This window comes from Juglans regia, chromosome 15 (genome assembly GCF_001411555.2).
Source record: "Juglans regia cultivar Chandler chromosome 15, Walnut 2.0, whole genome shotgun sequence".
NCBI classification, from domain to species: domain Eukaryota; kingdom Viridiplantae; phylum Streptophyta; class Magnoliopsida; order Fagales; family Juglandaceae; genus Juglans; species Juglans regia.
The window spans coordinates 5,158,004-5,183,954 of NC_049915.1; the positions used below are offsets into that span (position 1 = coordinate 5,158,004).

Here is a 25,951-nt window from a genome sequence, read left to right on the forward strand (position 1 = left end):
TGACCGGCCACTTTGAAAAATGCATCGATCGATCTTGACTTATTGTCGACGTTTAAATGATAATTGACACATGCAGTAGTACTACTCACTTTAAATGTCTCACATCCCTTAATTTTCTCTTTTGATCATGCGCATCTCCCCGATTGTTTTGCCACTCTTTTTCTTCTGTTGAGATCATGTAGGAATGATATAATATGCCAATAGTTTAGCCACATAGAGATTACACAAAAATAAATCTACAAATTGATCGTGGATTGATGTAGTATGTCAGATTGTAAAGTTACTTTTAATGTAAAGTAGATCTAACACATCACGTAAAGTCATGTTAGTTTATAAATTTACTTTTATATAATCTTTTTGTGTCTGTAACAGTTCTTTTCCTTTTAAGTCTATAATGTTCAGGGAAAATAAGGTATTGGCTTGTTAACTACTATTTATAGTGATACGTTACATCTTACTCTACTATGTTGACATGACACTATTTATCATTTTTTGAAAAATGCCATTTATCATAACTCAAACTCGATTTGAATGAGCATTCGGGACTTCCTATCATCTAGGCATCACATATGTCTAATTTTCAACAAAAAAAATGTTACGATGGTCACATCCAAATAGGGAAGCGACTTGATCCAGTTGAGAAATGTGATAAAAGTTTTAACATTTAAATTCACTACAAGAAAAATAGACTTTTATGACTATGTAATTGTGAATTTGTGATTAAAGTAGACTCATTTTAATTGTAAATAGTCATTTCGCTGAAATTAACTGATCACAAATAAGTAATTTTTTTGTAGTAATTGGGTTATGAAAATTTTCAACATGCGTACTATTAATTATAATATCAAGTTTTACTACTACAATTTAATTTATGGGGATGGGAAAGAGTGGGGAGAACATGTAAAAAGTACGAAATTTTATGGTGGGGAACCGGGGGCAGTTTAACTTTGTTTTTCCAATAATGAGAATCATAGGCACGATCAAATTAATCAGTTGAGTATCTATGTGAAATAATTAGTCATCATTTTCTTACTCTTTTCACTTTGGCCTGCTTTTGTGTCCCTACTACTGATCTCCTCCCCTACTGTCACTTACTGATTATCACTACTCAATGAATCCATCCATCCATCCATCCATCATCCAAGATTACTACTTTTTATTGGATCCCTCATTAACCACTTATTGCAATGGTTTTCATGCAATCTTGTTCAAGTTTTGACACCTGTGGCCTTATTACTGCATCAGAAACAGTAGAACTTGACCTTATTATGTTCCTATTGTCCTGCACACATGTCATTCTACTGATTAGAAGGCATTAAGATCCCATTCCTCCTAGGGAGAGAGGAAAAGAAAAGCTAGGGGTCGATGGGAATGTATGTTTATAAGTATATAAAACAAATATTCCTTGGGCCATTACAAAAGAAAGGAAAAAGCTGTCAAATTTTTTACAGTCATTCATAGAAACTTTTGGGTCCAATAATTCAATCACCTGGACACGTCAGCCCCAAGAAGCCGAGCCGTGGAAGAGCCAAAGTAGGCAGGCTAAAGGTTGTGGGTGATATCGAAGTTTGGAATTTTGTGAGAGAAAGAAGGAAGGAGGGAGAAGAAACAAGAAGAAGGAGAAGAAGAAGAAGAAGAAAAGTGGTTAGAGAGAGATAGAGACAGACAGAGAGAGAGAGAGAGAAGCATTAGAAGGGAAGAAGAAATGTCGTCACCAAGAACACAGGCTTTAAATCCCATCACTTAGTTCGATGTATCCTTTACCTTATATCTGCGAGAGAGAGAGAGAGAGAGAGAGGTTGAAGTAGTAGAAAATGATAGGGATTCGAAATTGGAGACTGTGTTTTTGGTTGGTGACATTAAACAACAAAGGGAAAACTACAAATTAGAAAAGAGGACGACACTCGTTTGACGTGAAGTGATCGATGAAACCCAACAACCTCTCTCTCTCTCTCTCTCTCTCTCTCTCTCTCTCTCACTACTCTTCTTTCTTTTCTTTTATTCTTAAAAACTTTTTCATTTATTCAAAAAGACAAGAGTATTTTTGCTTGACGGGAATACCCTTTTTCTTCAAAGGGTTTTGTTTTACCTACATCTGCATTATATATTCTGCAGCATGCTTGCTTATAACAAAAAAAATCTTACCTTTTTTATCTCTCTCTCTCTCTCTCACTAAAATTTGGAAGGAATTTTTTAAGGTGCAATTAATGTTATGTTCTTGACAAACATATATAGTTCTTCTAAAAGAAGCTGTGCGTAAGATTCAGAATTTGGAACCAGAGAAAAAAATGACTACGACGAATGCAGAATAGTAGTAGTATTAATGAAGCGTTTGACTGTACATTTAGTATCAGAAATGAAAAAGAAAATGAAAGAAAAAGGTCATGGGGGAGAAAGAACTTGATCGAAGGGAGGATATATACAAGAGGGTGTGCAATGTCAATTTCCAAAGGCAAGGCCTGCACTGCACCATCCTCCTGTGCGTGATTTTAAGTGGGTGTGCGCGGGATCCATGTCAGGACCCGAGAGATCAGAGAGAGAGAGAGAGAGTCACGGGTTTGTCTTGAAAGGCCCTTATTTCACAGTCCTAGACAGACAGACACATATTCTTCCTCACTACATAACCGAGGATGGAAATATATAAAAGATAAATAAATAAAGAAAAAAAAAGTTAAATAATATTACTTTTTTAAAAGAAAAAAAAAACAGGAAAAAACAACAGCATTACACAGTACCACCTCTTCCCCCCAACATTTTTATCCAGCGACAAGCAGTCTTACTCGTCCACTCAAACCCACTATATTTCTCTCCCTCTCTCTCCATCTCTCTGATCCCTCTCTCTGTGCTTGTGAGGAAAAGAGCTTCTGCTTAAGCTTTCTTTTGATGGCTCTTATGCTGGATAATTGTGAAGGCATTTTACTCTCCTTAGACTCCCACAAATCAGTCCCAGCTCCATTCCTCACCAAAACCTACCAACTGGTAGACGATCCCGCCACAGACCATATAGTTTCTTGGGGAGAAGACGATACCACTTTCGTTGTTTGGCGGCCGCCTGAGTTCGCTCGAGACCTCCTCCCCAACTACTTCAAGCACAACAACTTCTCAAGCTTCGTTCGACAGCTCAACACCTATGTGCGTGTATATATATATATATATATGTTTATATAAATATATGTAGCTAGCTAGCTGCCTCACTCTCTCAGACAGTATCATGTGTTAGAAACCAGTCCTTGATATATGTTTTGCGGTTTTACTGAATGGGTTGTCATTTTGTTTTGCTTGTGTGTTCGGAAAAACTAGGGTTTTCGAAAGATCGTGCCGGACAGATGGGAGTTTGCCAACGAGTTTTTCAAGAAGGGGGAGAAGCATTTGCTGTGTGAGATCCATAGGAGGAAAACTGCTCAGCCTCAAGTAGGCATTAACGGCCAGCACCATCATCATCATCACCCGCATTCTCCACTTGGCGTCAATGGCGGTCCGAGTTTCTTCCCCTTTCAAGGCCGACTTAGTATCTCCCCCTCTGACTCGGACGAGCAAGCCAATTGGTGTGACTCTCCCCCACTCTCTTCCCCGGGCGGAGGAGGCGCCGGAATCTCTGTTGTTGGAGGTAACTACAACAGCTCGGTGACGGCGCTGTCGGAGGATAATGAAAGACTCAGGCGAAGCAACTCCATGCTGATCTCTGAGCTCGCACACATGAGGAAGCTTTACAATGATATCATTTATTTCGTACAAAACCATGTAAAGCCTGTGGCACCAAGCAATTCTTACCCTTCGTCTTTACTTCTCTGCAACCCACCCGCGACTGCAACTTCACTTACTTCTAATAGTCCTATACTGCAAAAACCTTTAAACCAGATTCTCGGGTACTATCCTACTAACCCTAAGCAAGCCCCTCACACCCATTCTTTGAACTCGCCAAGCTCTACAAAGAACTCCGTGACAATTCTTGAAGAATGCAACAACAATGGCTGCAAGACAAAGTTGTTTGGAGTGCCTCTTCAATCGAAGAAAAGATTGCACCCTGAGTACTGTGCTAATCCAACGAACATGGAAACAAGCAAGGCTCGTTTAGTCTTGGAAAAGAACGATTTAGGCTTCAATCTCATGCCTCCTTCAACATGTTAGTTTCCTCGAATCCATTAAGAATCTAGGATCCTAGCTTTTTCACTTTCTTTTTTCTCCGGCCTTTATTTATTTTTCCTATTTTTCTTGTTTCTCTTTTTCTTTTTCATCTTTTTGAGCACTCTGAAAGTCTGATGATATTAATATTTGATGATATGTGTGTGCGTGCGTGTGGGTTTTTGTGAGTGAGTCTGTGTATATATAACTTTAGTGTCGGTATTATCTTTGTTCCCCCGGCCTCAACCATGAATGCAGGTGGGTTTTGGTTAGAGTGAAGCTGATTATATAGCAACATTTGAAAATCACCAATGCCATCTTTTACTTTGAGCATTCTTCGATCGTTTTCACTGGTGCCATTTATTGCTCTCGATTCTCGTATCTCTTCTGCCTCTCCTTCTACTTCTTTGTCTGATTTTGATCTCTAAGTGTTCAGTTCATTAATGCAGGAGAGAGAGAGAGAGAGAGAGTATTGATGGGTTTTCCTCTTGAGTTTTATTAAAATTAGAGAAAAAGCAAAAACAAGGAATTAGTTGCAGGCTGGTTATTCATTGACAATTTTCTCTAGGGCTTTCTCTGATTAATCCATTAATGGTAGCTTGACACAGAAAAAACCACTCCACCTAAAGTTTAAAGACATGCACGAAAAATATAATAAAACCAAAAGGCAACTGACAGCAGATGACAATTCGTTCCTCAAAATTGTATATTAGCAGAGTCATTATTGTTTTTACCATCGCCATTATTGTCAAGAAAAGAAGGTATACCATGATTTACAAAAAAGCAGGTTATCATGTCGTATAATGAAGCTTATAATCTCTATTTCTCGTTTTTATGAACTGTCAGTCACGAGAGAGAGTGATAGAGAGAGAGAGAGAGAGAGAAAGATCAGTGTGTTGTTCGATGAAAGCGAAATGTGAAGAGAACTGACTAAAAATGTATTTTGAAATGTTTCCATCAAGGCTTCTATACTACTTCTTCTTCTTCTTAGGACCAAAGCCTTTGCCTTTTTCTACTTTAGTAAGTACCCGATCAACGTCTTCAAGCTAGATCTCTTTGGATGCGAACCTTGCGAGTATATCCAGAAGATCGAGTACAAGTACTATTAGTGGTGTAGAAATTTTATAAAAGTAAATCATAAATTAACATAATTTTATATAATAAGTTACTTCTATTTTATAATAAGAAATAATTTAACTATAAAATAATTATACAAATTGACGTGTCTTAATGTAATACGCCAGATTATAAAGTTATTTTTATTATAAAATAAATTTAGCGAAATTATAATATAAAATCATGTCAGTTTATGCATGGGTTTATTTTTATATATTTTTTTTGTGTATGTAGCACTTTTCTTTTAAATAAAAGTAATTTTACAAATTTAGAATTAGTCAATTTAAATTATAAGTATACTCTTATATATAAAAACTCTTCCCTAAAGCAGCTTCTTTCTATCAAGAAACTTTTCTCTTCTTTACTTCTGCCAGGCAAAAACCAAAAAGAAAGAGCGCGAGTTGAATGGTAGATGAAGATGAAAGTCATTCTTTTTCCCGAATACCCCATCGCTTTTACGGGTTTGCTTCTCCATTATCTTTTTTCCTGCACCGATTTGGTCTGATCATATGCCAAAAAGAAAACAAAACCCTAGATTAACACCAGGTACCCCTATGATATTCTGGCCCTACCCATGCAAGCTGCTTTTTTCGCCCTTTTGGAGATCAGTCGCACGTGATTACAGTGTGCATGACACATGTGTTGAAGGAAGGAAGGAAGGAAGGAAGGAAGCAGGATATAAGTTCAGCTTGGTCCAGTGGAAGGGAAGGGAAGGGAGTAGAAAAGTGGGTATAATGGGCTTCAAAAGTGGATACGGATCCTGCCGTAAAAAGATGCTTTAAGCCTTTATCTATAGGAAGAAGAGATCAAGAGCGTCTGTGTGTTAATGCTGAATAGCCGTATTGAGAACCACGTACTGATCATGAGTTTTTCGAGAGCATGAGAGAAAAAACAAAACAAAAAAAGGGGGAAAAGATGAGTTTTGATTTTCAAAAAAGAAAAACAAAAAGACATGTTTGGTTCGTTCTAATCTTTTGAAATGTACTTTGTAGAAGTCTTCTAATTCCTAGCATTTCTTTTGGTATAGGGCACTTTATTGACAATTTTATACATTTATTAATATATATATATATATATATGCATGATAATTAAAGCCATATAGTGATATAGCTAGGAATGATTTAATTAGAAGTCTAAGGCAAAAGGTTAATAGATGTACATGACAACATTAGATTTATGTTTTCAATGGCTGAGTATTTTTCTTCCTCTTTTTTATCTTGACAGATCATGGTAAGATCAAATAAAATAAAAATATTAATAGAAACTCTTAATTGGATCTAGTGTATTTCAATACTACATGCTCAAAAATAGAAAATGGGGATGGTGAAGAAAGATATCAATTGGTATATATCAAAGTTATACCCTATTCTCCATTAATCCTGATCTATAGGAATGTTGAACGACAATAAAAGACCGCTTTTTTCAAAAGGAAATATTACTTTTTATCTAATTAGATATTGTCGTTTGGAGAGTTGAGATGAAAGTTAAAAATTAAATAAAAAATTATTAGAATATTATTTTTTTAATATTATTATTATTTTAGATCAATTTAAAAAAGTTGAATTGTTTATTATATTTTGTGCGAGAATTTGAAAAAATTTGTAATAATAAGATAACACACTTTTACTATCCAAACAGAGCATTAATATTCCTAATTATACATTATGAAAGTTGCTTGTTATTTAAGCTAGAGACTTATACATTAAATATGACACATGCATCAACAACTAATTTGATTGGAATGATAATATTTAAGATAATTTAGAGTAGCATGTATATATATTAATTACTCTCTCGGCCTAGAACTACGTACTATTGCTAAAGGCATGCATGCATGTTGGTTGAACGATCGATCTAGTGAAAACTAATTTGGGAAATGCTATACACATGCAGGATTAATTTTCCACATTTTGTGTATGTGTAATGGTTCCATTAATTTTGAGGAAGAAAGGGGTCGATCGGCCGGGGTCATGACCATCTAAAGTGAGAAGCTGGCTAGGTGGCATAGACTTTGGTTCCAATAATTAAGCCATGCTAGCTAGGAATTAAATGATAAATACACAATCCTTTTAAATATCGCTTTATCCAAATGTTTTAAACAAATGGTATTTTTATAAAATAACTTGTACGTAAAAGTATTATCATTTTACAAAAATATTATCATTTTAAAATATCTACTCTGTATTTAAAAAGAACCTTATTTCAAAATTTTTATGTCTATTTTGCCCTCACATTTGTGTTAAAATTATAGGTCAAGCCACTATATATAATTAATAGCCACACGAGTTTAACTTTCCATTTTTACCAATGAGATCGACGGTTTAATACTCTTCTATTTGGACTTAATGGTTAAGTGGCTTGACCAGTGACTGGATTCATCCAAAGACCGGCTCTATCATTTCAAGGAGAGCAATGACCAACGAATAAACACATAGCTCATATTTTCACACAACAGACACGTGAGATTTTGATATATCTTCTATTTAGTATGCTAAGATATATTTGCGCCTCTCTTCCCAACCTTTTTAATCAACTATAGTTACTGTGAGGAAGAGGCATTTTAAATGTCGTTTTTAATACTTAAGTTTTATTTTTATTTTTAAAGGTCATTTGTAATGTTAGGTTTTTTAAAAAATAAATTATAAATAGTAAAATAGTAAGCACATACTACTATACTAGATAACTAAAAAATAAATAAAAATAACCCTTCTAAATATTTAATACACATTAAAAATACAGAAAAATTGTCCTAAGCATCAATGCTATTATAAAACATACGATAAATAATCTTAACGGTTCTTGATTCTTCATTCTTGTTGCATTTTCAATCTTCAATGGTTATGACGTTTGATTGTATGCCCAACTCTATATAGAAATATTAATAAGAATAAAATATTAAATGCTAGTGAATTTAGATGATGAAAAATACTAAAATCAAATTATAAAAGCACATGAATATTGAATGAATATAAAAACATTGCCCATGGATTCTCGAATATTAATTGGTGTTGATGTATGTCTCAACTAATTTTGAGCACAAAAAAGTAGGGGTGTACAGAAACTGGCCGAAACTGGTGGAGAACCGATCGACCGGCAGTAAGAAATATAAAAAATTGACATCAGCCGATTCGGTCTAAGTCTGAACTAGGTTCAAACCACTGTACTGGGCGATATAATATATATGTATATATACATATACATATATATATAAAGTAGAATAGCGTCGTTTCACTTAAATTATTTAAACGGCGTCGTTTTATGCCAAAGACAAGAAAAAATATATAAGTGAAAGGACGTTGATTGGTTTAATACACCAAATAGCGTCGTTAAGCTCTAGTGTTTAATAATCGCTCCCATCCCCTCCCTCTTTTTCATCCCAATGGATCTCTTTCTTTCTTCTCTCTCCCCTTTCACCTCGCAGCGCAGCGCCGCGACACAGCCCTCCCCTCCCCTCCCCTCCTCCTTCAAGCAGCTCGGAGCTTGGCATGTTCCTCATTTCTCCGAAATCTTTTATCATTTTCCTATTCCTCACCTCTCTGAGATCTTTCCTCTCTTGTTCTCCTCTCATCTCTCCCGTTCATCTCTCCTCCTGATTTTTTGTTGTGAATTTTTGAACTTGTTGTGAATTTAATTGATTTGTTTTGAATTTGTGATGTGAATTTTGGGAAGGGTTAGCAACCAACAGACCGACCGTGAAACCAATCGGTAACTGCCGTAAGATTCCGACTGGTTCTCTATGATCCTACCGGTCGGTTTCGGTTGGCACCACCCCCTTAAAAAATTATCAGTGCGGTTTTAGTTTTGGATTGAAACCACACCGATAGTATCGATTTTCAGCTCTACAAATAAGAGTTTCAACAGTTCTCAAAGCCAATGAACTCTTAAAAGGATTAAGCATACGACTTATCGTACTAATGCTGGCTCAAATGCAGCCGTAGAAACAAGTATGGCGAATAAGTTTCGTGCAATCCTTGTAAGTATATGATAGTTAGCCTCAATAAGTTTTCTAATCAACAAGTCAAAAGATGGGGTCCGAGCCTTGCAACCATCTAATAAATACTGATTCAACTCTGTTTTGACAACAATAGATCCCAAGGTGAATGATGCTTGATCCCACTCATCGTACCATTGTGTCTCAGCATCACCATCACCATCATCTATGACTATAGATGTCAAAATGAGCTCATGTTTTCAGCTAGTTGTGGTAGAATCGAACGTAGCATTATATTTTTCATACAAATATGCTAATAATTTTCTCACATTCGACACCAACTCTTCAGCTCAAGTAGCATAATGAGTTTTCTTCAAGTGGAAACTAACAAGTCATAACTTGCTACATGGATCAAGTATAACTGCAATCAACATCAACAAGTTTAACCTATCTAATGACTCCCAATATTTATTATATTTCATTCTCATGCTTGTGGTCATACTCATCAAACAATGATTAATTATCACGCTAACTCAGCCTAATTAGCTCTTTTTGGAGTTGACAAATCTCTTGAAAACTGGTGTTAGCTGTGACATGTAAGACTGAGAAGATCTTGTACTGACATCATAAAATATTTTCAAAAACCTTACAAATATCACAAAGACTCTAAAATCTAAATTTTAGTGCACTCATCTTTCCACAATTTACAACAAAACAACTTTACAACAACATAGTCAATGAACAATAATCTAATTTTTACATTTTGTTTTTCATGCAAAATAGAAGGCATTTATTACACATTAGCTTGCAACATGGCAAACATCACAAATTTAAAAATCTAAAATCTATATTTTCGTTCATTCATCTTTCCGCAATATATATCAAAACAACATCACAACACAATTATAACATATTCAATTACAATAATATAATTTTTAAATTTTTTCATGCAAAAGTAATACACTAAACTGAACATGTAGCTCACTCACAGTGAAAAATAGCTTTCGGCTTACTATTCACGATTCCAAAAATTTGCTCCAAAAATTTTGAAATCGATTGTACATACACAAATAAACAAGTTAAACATCAAATAATAGGAAAATTATAAATCAAACATCAAATAACAAGTTAAACCGAGACTTCTATGTATTACTCTTTACGGGACACCGACTGGAAATCGATTTTAGGCGATGTGATTACTAGTGGACTATTGGTGGAAAGGGACCAAATGGAGGAGAGAATAAAGTCAGAGAGCATGGAGGGGGAGAGAGAGAGAGAGAGAGAGAGAGAGAGAGAGAGAGATGGGACGACTGGACCAAACATATGCCAATGGAGGGAGAGCAACGTGAGAGAGGGGAGAGACGTCGTGAGAGAGATGAAGAAGAGGGCTGGGACAGGGTAGTATCTCCAGCCATAACCTAAAACGACATCATTCAATGTATTAAATCAAACAACTTCATTCTTATTATTTTTTTCCTAAAACTTAGTTATAAAACGATGTTGTTTAACTCACTTAAGTTAAACGGCATCGTTTTATATAAGAATAATATACTGGTTTATAGGTTTGAACATATTCAAATCGAGACCAAACATATCGATTTTCAACGATTTGGATCACCAGCCGACCAATTCTCTACCCATTTCGGCTGATGACAGTAGGTTCTGACAGTTCCTGTTCACCCATAATTTGAATTGAGCCTTTTATCATTGTAGATGTTGTTTTTCTTTTTGTAGTTTTGGTTGTAAGTTTAACTCTTTGATCTCTTTGTATTTCTGATTCTTTTACTTGTCATCCCAATCTCTCTTTCTCTCACATTCACTTGTTATAATCTATGATGATATACTTTTAATTTTTTCTACTGTTTAAAATTTCTGAAAGATCATGATGAAGTTCCTAATTAGATGAGCAATATGAAACAATGAGTCTAGTAGAATTATTTTTTTTCATAGGCTATGGCTAAACTCACCGAACTTCTATAACAACCCCATCGATTTAAACCCATACTCTTTTGTTTGTTTTTTCTTTTTGTAAATATTTTCAGTATCTAATTTGTTTACAGAGTTTCAACTTTTTTTAACAGCCCAATTGAACTATTGATATTATTTGATTATTTGTTGATTTGGACTTTGATGAAAGTTGGAAATAATAGTTCTATTAGTGAAAAAAAAACTATTAGTATGCATTTTCAGCAGAAATTTACAAATTTCTTCATGTCTTGGGTAGCTATCTAATGGATAGGGTTTGATAACAGCTCTTTGGAGTCGGCTTTACTTGGTGGCAATATGTTGATTGTTTCATATTTATCAGACATGGGGTCATATGTGGGATATGATCAATTTTTTATCCGCCAAAAATAAAGGTTGCACAACCCAATAAAAGCTATTTACATATAGAGGAGGCACTGCACTAAACAAAGCATTATATGAAGGTTGCATGACCTGAAAATAGCTATTTCCATACAAAAGAGGTACTACACTCAATGGAGCATTACAAGGAGGATAAAAGAATAGAGTTTAGATTGAGAACAGGATTGTCTAGCAAAATCACGCAAAAACATCTATGAAGATAAGTTGTTCATCGTTCCCTTAAAAATATTTTGTGTTTATTTGATAAATTGGTGGGCATATATAGAGCTCACCACCTTGGTGACCATCATGGGAGGCAAAGTGCTCGTCACCTCAGCGAGCAACTTAGATGAAGCACAATACTTCTCATCTCGGCGAGCATCATCAAGGAGTATGAAATTTATTACCTTAGCAAATATTGTGAAGGAGCATGAATCTTACCCCCAAGTGAGCACCATTGGAGAGCAAAAATGCTTGTTACCTCGACGAGAAACTTGATTGAAAAACAATGCTTCTCTCCTCAACGAGCATTGTAAAGGATCATGAAGCTCATCACCTCATTGAACATCATGAAGGAGCATGAAGCTTGCTTCAAGACAAGCACCACAAAGAGTAAAAGTGCTCATCACCATGATAAGCTATCCAGATGAAGCAAAATGCTCCTTAACACGACGAGCACCGTAAATGAGCTTAAAACTTATCACCTAGGCAAGCACCGAAGAAAGTAAAAGTGTTTGTGGTCCAGGTGAGCACATCATGGATGACGAGCACTTTCCCTTTCGTGCTGCTCACCTGGGTGGTAGCGCTTTTACTCTCCAAGTTACTCGTCGAGATGGCACGTTTAATGTTCCTTCATGGTGCTCAACTTGAGCTCTTTTGCTTTTGGAAACTCACTTGAATAGCAAAAATAATAAAAATTTACTCATGGTAGTTATTATAACATGAATATTTTTTCAAAAACATCAATTTTTTTCTCTTCAAATTTCAAATAATCTATATAGGGCCAGGAGAACCACTTACGTGCCTTGCACATACTAGCTTACCACATTTAATCTTTATGATAACAGAGCGAGTTTAGGAGTTAGGCCATAGGAACTTATGTAATGGTTTGGACCAAAATGCTAATCTATAGATCCCATGTTGGTTTGAGATACCATTGCTACAATTATTGATTTGACCAAAGTGCTTTTAAGAGCATTGGTAATGGACTAGCCAAATACTAATGCAAGTCTAAACTTTAGCTAGATGTAAGAAAAAGCTTCCACATTGAACTAGCCAAAAGTCTAAAATTTAAGACTTGAGTTACAGTAAATCTTAAATCCTCTCTAAACATGGCTAGCTACTATTTACAATGGAAATCAATATTTTATTATTTCATCACTTCACTCTCTCTTTGAATGGTAAAACATGCATGACATGCACATTATTTATTCTACTGATTGCGAATATTGATAGAGTAGATATATTATTTTTACAAAGCATGAATATTTAGGAAATATATGAATTGTATTTGTAAAAAAAAAAAAAATTAAAAAAAAAATATTATTATTTTAATTTTAAGATAGCTAATCCAATATAGACTCATTTAGTCAAAAATTAATACTATAGTTAAAAGTTAAGATTCTAGCTAAATTTTGGACTCGTCAATGACTAGGCCATTGCCAATGCTCTTATATAGTTCTCGAGTTAGGTTAAAATGCCTCTTCATATCCAAGTAAATTAAAATACACTGACAACAGATCGAATTAGGTAAAAATACCCATGATCCCCCAATTGAAATTTAACTGAAAATCTCGACAAAATCTCCATCTCAGAGTCCAATCTATCAATGAATTAAATTGTTCATTTCCATGAATTGAATATTGCAAATCTAATGCTTAATTTTATTTATTTTTTATATATAGTAGTTAAATGAATGTGTTGTGAATTCATTCAAAAGATCCGAACGAAACCTAATTTTTGAAATAACATAAAAATATAATATCATTCTAAAAAAAAAAAAAAGTAAATTTGCATAATATATATTTACTAATTTATCCCCATTTTTAAAACCCTAGAAAAAATATTTGCAAAACCCCTCTTCAACTTCCATGACTCAGCGAGTAAAACCGAATATAGGTTAGTGTTTCGGTTAAGCTCTCTCTCGAATTAATGGAGGTAGTGGTTGCTTCGTCTTCGGTTGACGCCGGCATCGGAAGCTGGGACCTAGCAACCGGCGCGGAGCTACTCAGATACAAATCTTGCGCCTCTCCGTCTCACGGTCTCGTCTGCGTCGGCCAACGATTCCTCGCCTCCTCTCAACTCCGCGACCCCTCAGCCTCCTCTGGGTCCGTCCTATTCTGGTCCTGGTCCAAGGTACTCTATACTTTACTCCTAATCAGCCGTTTTTAATATTTCTTATTTTTCATATCTGTTTAAAAATATGGCTCTATATATGAACTATGGAATCAAATACACCTTTCATTTCTCGTTATATTTTTTGTATTGGAATTTTTGGTTGTACAGCCTCAAGTAGAAGTTAAGAGCTTTCCAGCAGAACCGATTAAGCCGCTCGCTGCTAACCGTGAAGGCACTTATATTGTCGGTGGAGGTTTATCTGGAGATATTTACTTGTGGGAGGTGAATTCTTACATTTAAGTTGATATCTTTCGGGGTTTTTCTAAATTGGAATTGTGGCATTTGATTCAGATAATTCGAAATTTATTAACGCTAGCATAGTTGGGGTCCCTATTTGTCTGATCTCTTTATCTAATTTTTTATGACATAGGTTGCAAGTGGTAGGCAGCTTAGAAAATGGCATGCACATTATAGGGCTGTTACTTGCTTGGTATTTTCGGATGATGACTCGCTGCTAATTTCTGGTTCAGAAGATGGATCCGTTAGAGTTTGGTCCCTTTTCATGCAAGTACTTAATTTTGTGGTTCACTCTTGGTTCATGTTATATTGGTCGATTTTTTTATTACCAAGTAGAATAACAAATAAGAAAATCTCGCTTTGTATAATGTTTCAGGATGTTTGATGATATTAGACAGCAGGAAGCTAGTCATCTATATGAGCACAATTTTTCAGAGCACACTTTGCGTGTAACTGATATTGTCACAGGATATGGAGGATGCAATGCCATTATAGTGTCAGCTTCTGAGGATCGAACCTGTAAGGTTCGGCACACTCCTCATAAGTTCTACTGTTTTTAATATTCATTATTGTAGTCTCATTTTTTTTGGCTTGGGAAATTAAAATTTGAAAATAAAAAGCATAGTATTTTAAGCTGTTACTTTATAGGGAATGATTTGTGATTGTCAAGATTGCTTATTGTCATACACGTCTGTTTCTATAAAGCTTCCTGAATTAGTCCACGTGCTTTGTTTAGGGTGGGGTGGGGTTGAACCTACTCTCACCCCAAAAACTGTTGGGTTTAGAGCATATTCATTATCAATCTACTGGTTATTATATGTTACGGTATGGATGCACACATTCTAGGCCATCTTTTCCATTTCTTCGGTGGCTATGATGAAAAACCTGGTTTGCATGCATCAGATTACTCAGATCTATTGGGGCTGGCCCATTGTGCCCAATTTGGAACAAGTATTTGACAAGTGTCTTACATGATGGTTTTCATTTGCAGAAGCATCCTACAAACTGTGGGTATTCTCCTATTTTCTGAGAAACTATATGCTTTCTTTATTTTTATTAGCAGTCGGGAAAAAACCTGAAGTTCTTCTAAACTAACCAAGGACAAAAACCCCTGGAATATATATCACAAAAACCATCACAGCTTAACTACTGTTTTGCCACCTAAATGGTTGTTATGGTTATACTGCTTAGAAGGAAGTGTTGTTCAATAATTTGAACTACCTACTTTTTTTTTTTTATATATATTTAAGTATTGAACTACCGGCCTATTATCATGTGTAATATCAATGATGCATTTGTAACAAAGGAAAGTTAGATTTTCATTGGGAAACAAAGAGGGACTATTGATACTGTGTTGAGGTTTAGTTCAGGCAACTATGAAAGTTTATCTTGTGTGACTTCAATTAAGAGATCCCTTGAGAAACACAGTTTTCTGTGTGACTGAGGTCACACTGGTATGCATAGCACTTGTGTAAATCAGTGCCAAGTCTTGCTGCAGAAAGTGTTTTTCACAATTGGGGGAGCTGCTACTTTCTACTACCATATAACAACATAGTTTTAATCTAATTATTTAAGATTTTAAATTTTTGAGCCAAACTACAAAGACAAAGGTAACTTATCAGGAAAAAAGAGAAGGCAAAATGGAAAGGGTTGGGTGCAGTGAAGAAAGGGTGGTTTGGAAAATTTGAATATAATGGGGTAGATTCGCACTCAATAATGTTGCTAGTCATTTTATGTATGATGCCATGCATTGTGGTTTATCTTGTTTTGTGTGTGAATATATTTTTGTGTAGTGTCACTTTATATTCAGTGTTCTCCCTCCTCCCCTCCTCTCCCCTCCGAATGATGCATTCTATATGGTCACATATAATGCCAGTAATTAGTTTGGTGTTTGGTTCAATAGATTATATATGCTAGGTTTCATCATGATATACCTTTTGCCAGGTCTGGAGCTTATCAAAAGGGAAATTGTTAAGAAGTATTGTATTCCCTTCAATAATTGATGCAATTACTCTTGACCCTGGTGAACATGTCTTCTATGCTGGCAGTAGGGACGGCAAGATATACATTGCTGCAATTAATGCTGAAAGCACCTCTAAGAACAGTTATGGGCTGCATATCATTAAATCATTATCAAATCACAGGTTGATCTCTTTAATTCTCACTTCTTGTGAAGTTATGAAGGTTTTAATATGAGTGATCTCTGGATTATAATTGTGAGGATTTCTTTGCTAAATTCTTCAGTATTTTTGTTGCATTTTTTAGAAAAGTTTTATGTGATTTAAGGTATTACCCACATGGAAGTTTCGCCATATGCATATGGTTATATGGCAGTCTAATAAGGGTAGTACGAGGTACGAGGAATCTTTTGTAGGATGTGAAAAGGGTAGCAATCAAATTCTAACATAAATACTTTGACTGCTTTGAGCTTCCTGGACAAATAAAGTTTAGGTTGAAATATTAACGATAGAGGTGGGTTTGGGTTGTACTTGGAGGTGGATAGCTTAGTAGTTTAGCTTGTTTTGGTCTCCAACCCCTTTTAGCTATAGCTCTTGTTACTTAACCATTTAGCAGTTGTTTGGATTGAAGACTTGCCTGAAAATGTTTAAAAATTTTGAGAAAATTCTTAGAGACTGGTTTTTTAGGGTCATGTGAGCATGCTTAGGCCTGTAGAAAATATGTTTGCATTGAAAAAAATTTTAGATATGTTTTTATTGTGATCTGAAAAAATGGTGGGGTCCATTGAAAAGATGTTTGGGTAGAAAAGATTGGGTTTTTTGGGTTATTGTGAAAGTTTGGCTTTCATGTTTCTTTTATCATGGAAACTAATGAAATGATTAGATGAAAATTATTTTTAAGATTGTTTTGGTGTATCAAAATTTTTGGATCGATACTGAAATTTTTTCTATAAATCTTACATATGGTTTGAATCCAATCATGGCGTAATATTTTGTTGTTTCACCTCATTCCTTCAGGCTTGTGTTTAAGATTGATTATGGATCTCGTGATATCTCTGATGTAAGCTACCATTATTTGATTACGAGTCAACATGTTTACTTTGGATTCAATAAGCTTAATCAACTAGCTTAGCAAGCAAATTTCCTCGTGCAAATTTCGTAGAGAAATACTAGTGTTGCTGACATGTGTAACTTTGGCGGCTGAGTCTCTTGATCGTGTGATATTTAGGTGTAATCTTTGCATCGTTGATAATCATAGTACTTAGAGAACAAACAATGAAGTGTCTGAAGTATTCATATCAGTGGAATATTATTGCATACTTGCATGTTTTAGATGTGTCAGTGTTCTTTATTAAATTGTGACTGTAGACTTTATGTTGCGGTAATATCAGCCTCTATGATCTCTTAATTCACAAACTTCTTTTTCTGATTTTTTGTACAGCAAGGCTGTCACTTGTTTAGTATATTGTGCAAGTGGAAATCTTTTAATTTCTGGATCAGAGGACGGTATTGTACGCCTTTGGGATGCTAAAACTCACAACATTGTTCGCATGTTCAAACATGCTAAAGGTTTTCCTCTAGCTATCTGAATAATTGCTTGCTTGTGTGCATATGGTTTTGTTCATTATGAAGGAAAAAAGATAAATTAATTGCTTTCAGATTATTTATTTATTTATTTTCATTCACTTTGTGGTATTTACATTTTTTATGTTGTATACCATTCCCTCACGGATATCATATAACATGGAATAGACAATGTACTCTATAAATGCAAGCACCAGATTATATCTGTAATTTAAAGTGAACCATATTATTCAGTTGGGCTTTGGTAGAATTGTTACAAAGATATAGGGCTAGTTTGGACATTGAGGTATTCTCAAATATTTCCTTCCCAAATATCACTCAAACACAAAACACTCTTCAATTTCAAATCTTTAACTTTTTCATCTAATTATTACCTAATCATTATCCAAATACAAAACCCAATACAACTTTCACAAACTTCCAAACAAAACACAAAAAATAATATAATTTTTTCAAATTTCAAAACAAAAATAATATTAAAAAATTTTATTCAAACAATTTTTTAAGTTTATAATATTTTTATTCAACTTTTTCTCTCTTTTTCCAAAACCTAATAAAACATCTTAACTCAAACCATTTCACTACTATTCATAGATATTCTGAGATATTGAGGGTGTTTGGAGAGATGAGATGAGAGTTGGTGAATAGTAGTAAGATAGTTTGTGAATAGTAGTGAGATAGTTTGAGTTGAGTATTTTTTTGGTTCTCAGAAAGGAGAGAAAAAGTTAAATAAAAATATTATAAAGTTACTTATAAAAAAAAAAATATTATGAAGTTAAAATATTATTAGAATATAGTTTTATAATATTATTTTTGTTTGGGGATTTGAAAAAGTTGAATTGTTTTTTGTTTTTTTTTTTGTTTGAAAGTTTAGGAAAGTTGTAATGATTAGTTTGAAAAAGTTGTAATGATTCATTTGAAAATGTTTGTATTTGAATTATGTTTGGGAAGGAGATGGATGAGATGAGAATTTTGAGATGAGATCTATTTCCAAACAAGCCCTTATGTCCAAACGAGCCCTAGTTACCATGTCCCTCTGTGTCTGTCCCCTTTTACCTTTTTTCCCTTGACTTTTGCTTTGTCTTCCCAAGGAACTTTGGGTTCATTTTAACATGATATGATAATTGTCTGAGAAACCCACCAATAAATGCTCTAATGTACTGTTAAGCCACTCCCAAGCTCCAAAATTTACCAGGCAGTTGAAGAGAGTGATTCTAATCCGGTTCAAAATGAAGCTTTTAATGTGATGCAACAAGAAGAATAAAACAGAATTCGTTATATGGACTGTATTTAGCTATCTAAAATTTGTATTTCATGTAAACTTTTAGGGGTCGTATGGGAGTCTATAAAAAAACTTTGCATTTAGCGTTTTGTTTTGTTTTGTGTACACTAATGTACCAAATTGATCAAATCCCAGAGTTGGGTTGGAGAAATTTGATAGGAGTGTGTAAGTGTCTTGATATTGGCTTTTTGCTAGGCGGAATTGGACTTCATAATGTTTGCAAGCAGGTTCAATTGAACATTGACTAGTCATTTTAGGGTATAACCACAACTGTAATTAGTGATTTATTTAAGTCGTTACAAGTGCTATTACAGATGTATGAAGATCAAGTGCTGTACTTGTTCCTTGCTAATGAAACTGAGATCTTTTGTAGTATAAGAGGATACATGATTACCACTTTCTTTAGGCCGTTATGTGTACAATATCATAATTAGCGCAAGATATCAATAACCTTTCCCTGCCTCCAACTGCTCCTTTTCTCTGATTTTGTCTCCCGAATTTGTCTCCGTTATGTGGTTATAGTTTGCTTTTCCCTCTTATGCTGTGCAGGTCCTGTGAACAATATTCTTATTGTCAGACAAGAACACTGCTTTAATTCTCGGCCAATTTCACAAGCTTCCTCAAGAAGGCGCGGGTCATTATTACCACCTGCTCTTGAAAAATATTCAAATCCAACGGATGAAGATGCAGATGTCAAGGCTATTTTTGATCTTCACTCAACTTGCTGGAAATCAGTTAACTCTTCGTACTTAAGTTCTCATGTGATCGATAATCAAATCAAAGAACTTCAGGTTTGCTCAGTGAATGTTCTTGATTCACTTCATTTTCATTTTGTCTTTTTGTGTGTGCATGTTACCATTTCTAGGCACCTGTCTTACTCATCCTACCATGCAAAGTAGCATGATCTTCTGCGTCTGACCTTTCTATCGGTCTATCCTCAGCAACAAGGTTCTTCTGCTGCTGCTGAAATGGAGATGAAAAGGCTAAAGCTTGATTTTAGTAGATCTATGCAAACAGTTCAGCAGTGGAAGAAAATGTATGAAAACTTGCATCAATTCTGTGTGAATGAGCTTTTGGATGATGATCAAGTGAGGATCTCCAATGGAAACTCTACCTGAGGCATGGCTGTGTTCTCTTTCCCAGACATCACTGGAGTTTAAAGGTACCATTAGTTGAGGGTTCTATGGAAAAAAAGGATATATTTTTTTGTAAGTTTTATTTTTTAATTTATTGTTTTAATATAACTTCTAGTTGCATCTCTGAAATTCATTTATTACATTCGAGTGATTGTTCTTCAATTTGACTCTCTCCCTCTCTTCGTTTGGATGAACTTTATTTTGTTTTCAAAGTCATATCAAAGTGCTACCTATAAAAAAGGTCATATTAAAGTGCTTTGATCTTGTGCCATCGGCCACACAGCCAAACACTCTAAAGAGGTTTGATTTGGACATGGAGTGGTTTAGAAGACTCCCCGGTTTGGATTGGAAACTCACCTCATCTTATCATTACAACTTTTCCAAATTCACACACAAAATATAATAAACAATTCAACTTTTTCAAATTCCAAAACAATAATAATATTCTAACAATATTTTATTTAACTCATCTAAAATCATCTCAACTCATCTCTGAATCCAAACGGGTAATTACACTTGTATTCATGGTTCACCTGCTAAACCGATTTCTGAAAGTAAATCTCAAATATGCACAGCCCTTACACCCATCAGAAACAGCGTGTTAGATAATTTAGGAGGAAATCTTAGGCCTCGTTTGGTTACACAAACTATCTCATCTTATCTAATCATTACAACTTTTTCAAACTCTCATACAAAATACAATAAACAATTCAACTTTTTCAAATTTTAAAACAAAAATTATATTCTAACATTATTTTATTCAACTTTCAACTTTCATCTCATCTCATATGTGTAACTAAACAAGACCTTAGTGTGGAGTTGAATTCTAGATGTCTAAGCTTTATCGTTTTTCCGAAACCCATCCTTTGACCACTAGGCTACGCCTTGATGGACATAATACCAAACTCTATCCGTAGAATGAAATTAACACCTGCTTTAATGTGGCACTTTTGTGTGACATTTGGTAGAAGATCACAAGCTTACGAAGCCCATATCATACACAAGTCATGTGTTCATGTTTTGCATAATATATGATTATTCCAAAAAAATGGGAGTGAGTTTTTTATGAGTAGAGATCATTTTATTTAGTTGTCTAAATTTATGCTCGCTTCATTTATGGATCCGAGTTGAGACAATTTACCAGCTTCATTTGCATCATGTGTAATGAAGCTTGGATTCTTCTACCTGATCACTATATATGTTATTCCCTCTTAACTTGTCTTTCTAACTTATTTTTATAAAAAAAAAATTTGCGGTACTCTTCTTCCCACTTATCTAATTTCTAACCTCAAGGGGAGAGCTTTAAGTGACAAGTCCAGGCTTGATAAACACCTCATATAGGTTAAGAGTTTGAAACCTCACACAATGCAACGATTCCCTTAGGATTGCTGCTTCTAATTTTCTGCATGACACCGTAATTGTTAAAGGGATTAAGAGGAGACAAATAGCTTTGAATACATTCAGAAAATAATATTATATATATATGGTTTTTATTTTTTTTTATAATTTACAAAAGCCCGGGTAAACAGCATCAGTGTAGCAAACATTTCTTAAGTTTTACTTCTTTCCGATTCAAGACCAGTTTTCTATATTTTCTCAAAGAAAAGTGTCAGGTTTGTAAGGAGATTTAATAAAAGTAAAGCTCACAAGATGATGTGCCTATATGTTATAGTTTTACAGAGTGATGTACCACAATAAGGCATGTCAGTTCTTAAGTTTTACTTCTTTGAAATCTTTTTGTGAACCAAACATTTCTCTTAGCCAAAATGGATGTACCATGTACCAAATATTCAACCCCAAACAACTGACAAGAATTGATGGTTTGATTGTCTGAGCTGCACAATTAGGCTACAAGAAAACAACCCAGGCTGAGCCATGATAATAATGTTGAGATAGAGAAGATAAAGAGATCAGATATAGGAACATTTCTGTTGGTGTGTGAATAAGTATTATTTGGTAAGGCTCTGTTCTTTTCTTCTGCTCGATTTTTCTACTCTAAATTTGAATGAGAGTTGGACAAGTTGGGAGAAGCAAGCTAGAATTATTACACTGTTTTTGTTGCTGTGTTTGAAGTATATTATTATATTTTATCTCTACAAAGTATTTTATATGTTGTGCTGTAGAGGAAGAGGAGATAAGGTGGTGCAACTGTTTGTGATAATGCAAAAGTAAATAAAAACCAACCCCAACAGCAAGATCTTATCTCCTCTGGCTTCTTTTTATCCAATCCAACCCTCTTAGGTATCAGAGAACATGTTCCTCCATTCATCACTTGTTGACAAAGATTATACCTATTATATTGTAGATGGAAGAGAGAGAGGAGCTCTTGTCATTGATCTGAACAGTGCTTTGGAATCAGGGCATGGGAGATGAAGTATTTTTGTTGCTTATATTAAAATAATATATATTAATTGTTTTGTAGAACACATTTTTTATATACAAAAATACTAAAAGCTTTTTGAATTTTGAGTTTCCCATTGATTTAAATTTCACATTTCCTTTAGGTAAATGGTAAACTCTTCAAAATGATTCCCTAATATTTCTTATGCAGTAATTGGTAAACTACCTTATATATAGTCATTGAGTGAATACCCATTAATTTTAAATTTTCTTGCATTTCTTGCCTAAATGGAGTCAATATTATTTATATATGGTGCCTAGCTAATTCAAGCTCCACAACAAATTCTAAGGAGAGCTATAAATGAAAACTCAGATCAAGATTTTATAATATTTTCAATCTAGTCTATCAGGTAAAATTCTTTAAATACATGACGATGATTTTGATTTATCACTCTCAACTGTTTGATTTGAAAGGACGGCAGAATTAATATATAAATAATATTGTACGTAGGGATTGGAAGATATATATATATATATATATATATATATATATAAATTTTAGAGAATCTTGATCGAGAGATATTTATTATCTATATAAGTTATTACTAATTCATAGATTTCTTTAGATTTTATAGTTTCTTAAATTGATTTAAAATCAATTACAGATTAAAAATAAGGATAGAAATTCAGGTAAATTGTAAAGGAATTCTTAATATATGTAAGTTTTACGCACTTTTTTTGAAAACGGTTAACAAATATGAAGTTCACGTGAAAAAGTTTATATTTTATTGATAGCTTTCAGTTTTTTTAATAAAAATATGCAGAAATTACAAATCCTAATATTATATTCAGCAATACTCAATTACAAATTACTTGGTTCCGGGGCAATGGTACCTCATATTCTCCAAACCAGTCAACTGTCAAGTTTGACGCATTCTTTATTAATGTTAGAAGCAATACATCATGGAATTACAAGAATTCGTGACTAACCAGCCTGGTTTGTTTTCGGGATGACATGAGATGAGTTAATATTAAAATTAAAAGTTAAATAAAATATTATTAGAATATATTTTTTAAATATTATTTTTATTTTAAAATTTATAAAAATTGAAGTTTTTATTTTATTTTGTATAAAAATTTTAAAAAATTATAATAATTAGATGAGATGAAATGAAATGAATTGAAAAGAATTATAAAAACATATTAAAACTAAAAACTTACTGTTACAGAAGAGTGGAGGTAGAAACTAGAAATTCTTCAGCATGGAAGCTAGCTAGGGCTAGATAGGAAGACTGCAGATACGTACAGAACCTGATATTGGAAGGAAACTGATGGCTTTTACACGCTACTTTGACTCTGGTTGTGTTTGGATGTTGAAGTGAGTTGAGTTGAGTTGAGTTAAGTTGAGATAATAAAATATTATTTTTTAATATTATTATTATTTTAGAATTTAAAAAAGTTGAATTATTTATTATATTTTATGTTAAAATTTAAAAAAATTATAATGATGAATTAAGATGAGTTAATCAACGAAGCCAGTTTGCATGCATGGGTGTAAGCATACTTTTCCTAACAAATTTTGTTTGTTTTCCTCCAAAGCCTCGTTGGATTATATAGATTAGATAATATATATATATATATATATATATAAATAGTATTAAAAAAATTTGTGAAATATTAAAATAATTTGAGTTAAAATACTTTATGAGATTTTGAAAAAGAAAGAAAAAATTGAATAAAAAAATATAAAATTAAAAGAAGGTTAGAATATAATTTTTATTTTGTGATTTGAAAAAGTTAAATAATTTTTTATGGTTTTTGTTTTAAATTTGAGAAATTTGAAATGATTAAGTAATAATTTGATGAAAAAGTTGAAAATTTGAAATTAAAAAATATTTATATTTATAGTGTTTGGATGTTGAGATTAAAAAAAATCATGAGATTACTTGAAAGGATTGTGAAATTAAATCAGACCTAAATATATTTCATCCAATGGTTATTTTGTTATTTATAAGTAGTTTAGTATGGAATACTTAATTTGACTCGAATATAGATTTATCTTAAATTATTAATATTAATCGTCTAAAGTTTTATTGAATTGCTTAGTGGAGTTAGAATCTAAGTTATTTTTCAAACTCGGCTTTAGAGATCACCTAAGTCTTCTTGTCGTCTAGGTCCCTCACATCCGAGTTTAATTGATATAATGTTACTATAGTCACGCTTAGACAGAGAAGTCACCTCTTGTCACACTCTCATACCCATTTTATCCATATAAAAAAAAAAAAAAGGATTGATCATGATCACAGATTAATTCTCTAAAATATTTGATAGAAAATAGTGTCGTGACACGTTTTAATAAACTTTATCATGTGTCACCTATCTAAATAAAAACTATATAAAATATAAATAATTTGATTAAGGATCAAAGAATCTTAATTGGAACTACATACATTTTTCTATGTCATGATAAAAAAAGTTAGAACATGTTGTGACCCCTATCACGTACAAGAATTGCAGCATTGCCACGGCCTGTACATTTCTGGTGGGGTGGGGAATCGAAAGGCACCAGAATCCAAGAAGGAGTGGGAAAAGTAGTCTTATTTAAAGGAGTCTGGTGAGATTTCTGACATGTGTCATGTGAGTGTACCGCTTTCTGTTTTCTTAAAGAAAGTGACCATTTTAAGGCAAAGTTAGACTCCAACAGTTGCACTGACTTTCCACATCATCTTCTGATACCTCGGTTTTACTATTCAGTTATTATCTTTTATTTTTTATTTTTTACTTTTTACTATTTGAATTTAAATTAAAAATTTTAAAATATGACATTTTTATATAATTTTAAAAAAAATAAATTTAATAATCAACATAATTATATAATTTAATTAAAAATTAATTTAATTTTATAAAAATTAACTCTAGAAGGTCACTTCTAGATTATACAAGAATATCATCTTATGAAATTTTAAACAAAAAGAAAAAAATAACTGAGTAGTAAAATAATAATAGTAAATAAAATATAAAGATATCATTATCCTCTTCATTATATATATAATTATAGGAGAAATGCTACAGTAACCATTGCATCTTATAAAAATAAATCTATGAATTGACATAATTTCATATAATATGTTAGATATATTTTATAATAAAAATAATTTTAAAATATATTGTACCACATCAAATAATGTCAATTTATTAGTTTAATTTGATAGAATCTTTAAGACATGGCTAAAACCTTTATCTAATTATATATATATATATATATATATATTTATAGGAAAATGATAGGGAGCCCATTGGGGATCCCGCTCAATTTTTGTTTTTAAAAGTATTAAAAATGTTAAAAAAATGATGTGAAAAAAGAAATAAAAAGAAAACTTAAGTTTTTTTCACATATTATTTTGACACTTTTAAAAATATTTTTTAAAAAAGAAAAAAATTACAATATTATTAAACAACACTTTCAAATAACTTAAAAAAAAAAAAAAGGGATCCCTAACAT

At 33.2% G+C, this 25,951-nt stretch overlaps 2 protein-coding genes across 3 annotated transcripts; both read left to right on the forward strand.

The window, feature by feature from the left end:
• The first annotated feature begins 2,724 nt into the window (after nucleotides 1-2,724).
• On the forward strand, nucleotides 2,725-4,464 carry LOC108990343 (heat stress transcription factor B-4-like). Its single transcript, XM_018964284.2, has 2 exons — nucleotides 2,725-3,132; nucleotides 3,301-4,464. Exons 1-2 carry the CDS (start codon nucleotides 2,884-2,886, stop codon nucleotides 4,126-4,128), a joined length of 1,077 nt encoding a protein of 358 aa, XP_018819829.1. The 5' UTR covers nucleotides 2,725-2,883; the 3' UTR covers nucleotides 4,129-4,464.
• Nucleotides 4,465-13,565: 9,101 nt separating this feature from the next.
• LOC108990411 (protein ROOT INITIATION DEFECTIVE 3-like) lies at nucleotides 13,566-22,572 on the forward strand. 2 transcript variants are annotated; one of them, XM_018964377.2, is made up of 9 exons: nucleotides 13,566-13,870; nucleotides 14,021-14,134; nucleotides 14,283-14,416; nucleotides 14,526-14,673; nucleotides 16,094-16,293; nucleotides 17,549-17,676; nucleotides 19,523-19,764; nucleotides 19,915-20,135; nucleotides 22,415-22,572. In XM_018964377.2, exons 1-8 carry the CDS (start codon nucleotides 13,667-13,669, stop codon nucleotides 20,089-20,091), a joined length of 1,347 nt encoding a protein of 448 aa, XP_018819922.1. In that variant the 5' UTR covers nucleotides 13,566-13,666; the 3' UTR covers nucleotides 20,092-20,135; nucleotides 22,415-22,572. The 2 variants fall into 2 exon arrangements, with proteins under 2 accessions (XP_018819922.1, XP_018819921.1); XM_018964376.2 differs by lacking the exon at nucleotides 22,415-22,572 and having other exon boundaries at nucleotides 13,571-13,870; nucleotides 19,915-20,271.
• Nucleotides 22,573-25,951: the final 3,379 nt, after the last annotated feature.

Excerpts from the sequence above, each read along its gene's own strand:
- LOC108990343 (XM_018964284.2), top strand. The coding sequence starts at position 2,884 with ATGGCTCTTATGCTGGATAATTGTGAAGGCATTTTACTCTCCTTAGAC. Across the intron at positions 3,133-3,300 it reads TTCGACAGCTCAACACCTAT|GGTTTTCGAAAGATCGTGCC; the intron begins GTGCGTGTATAT and ends CGGAAAAACTAG.
- LOC108990411 (XM_018964377.2), top strand. The coding sequence starts at position 13,667 with ATGGAGGTAGTGGTTGCTTCGTCTTCGGTTGACGCCGGCATCGGAAGC. Across the intron at positions 13,871-14,020 it reads TATTCTGGTCCTGGTCCAAG|CCTCAAGTAGAAGTTAAGAG; the intron begins GTACTCTATACT and ends TTGGTTGTACAG. Across the intron at positions 14,417-14,525 it reads AGAGTTTGGTCCCTTTTCAT|GATGTTTGATGATATTAGAC; the intron begins GCAAGTACTTAA and ends ATAATGTTTCAG.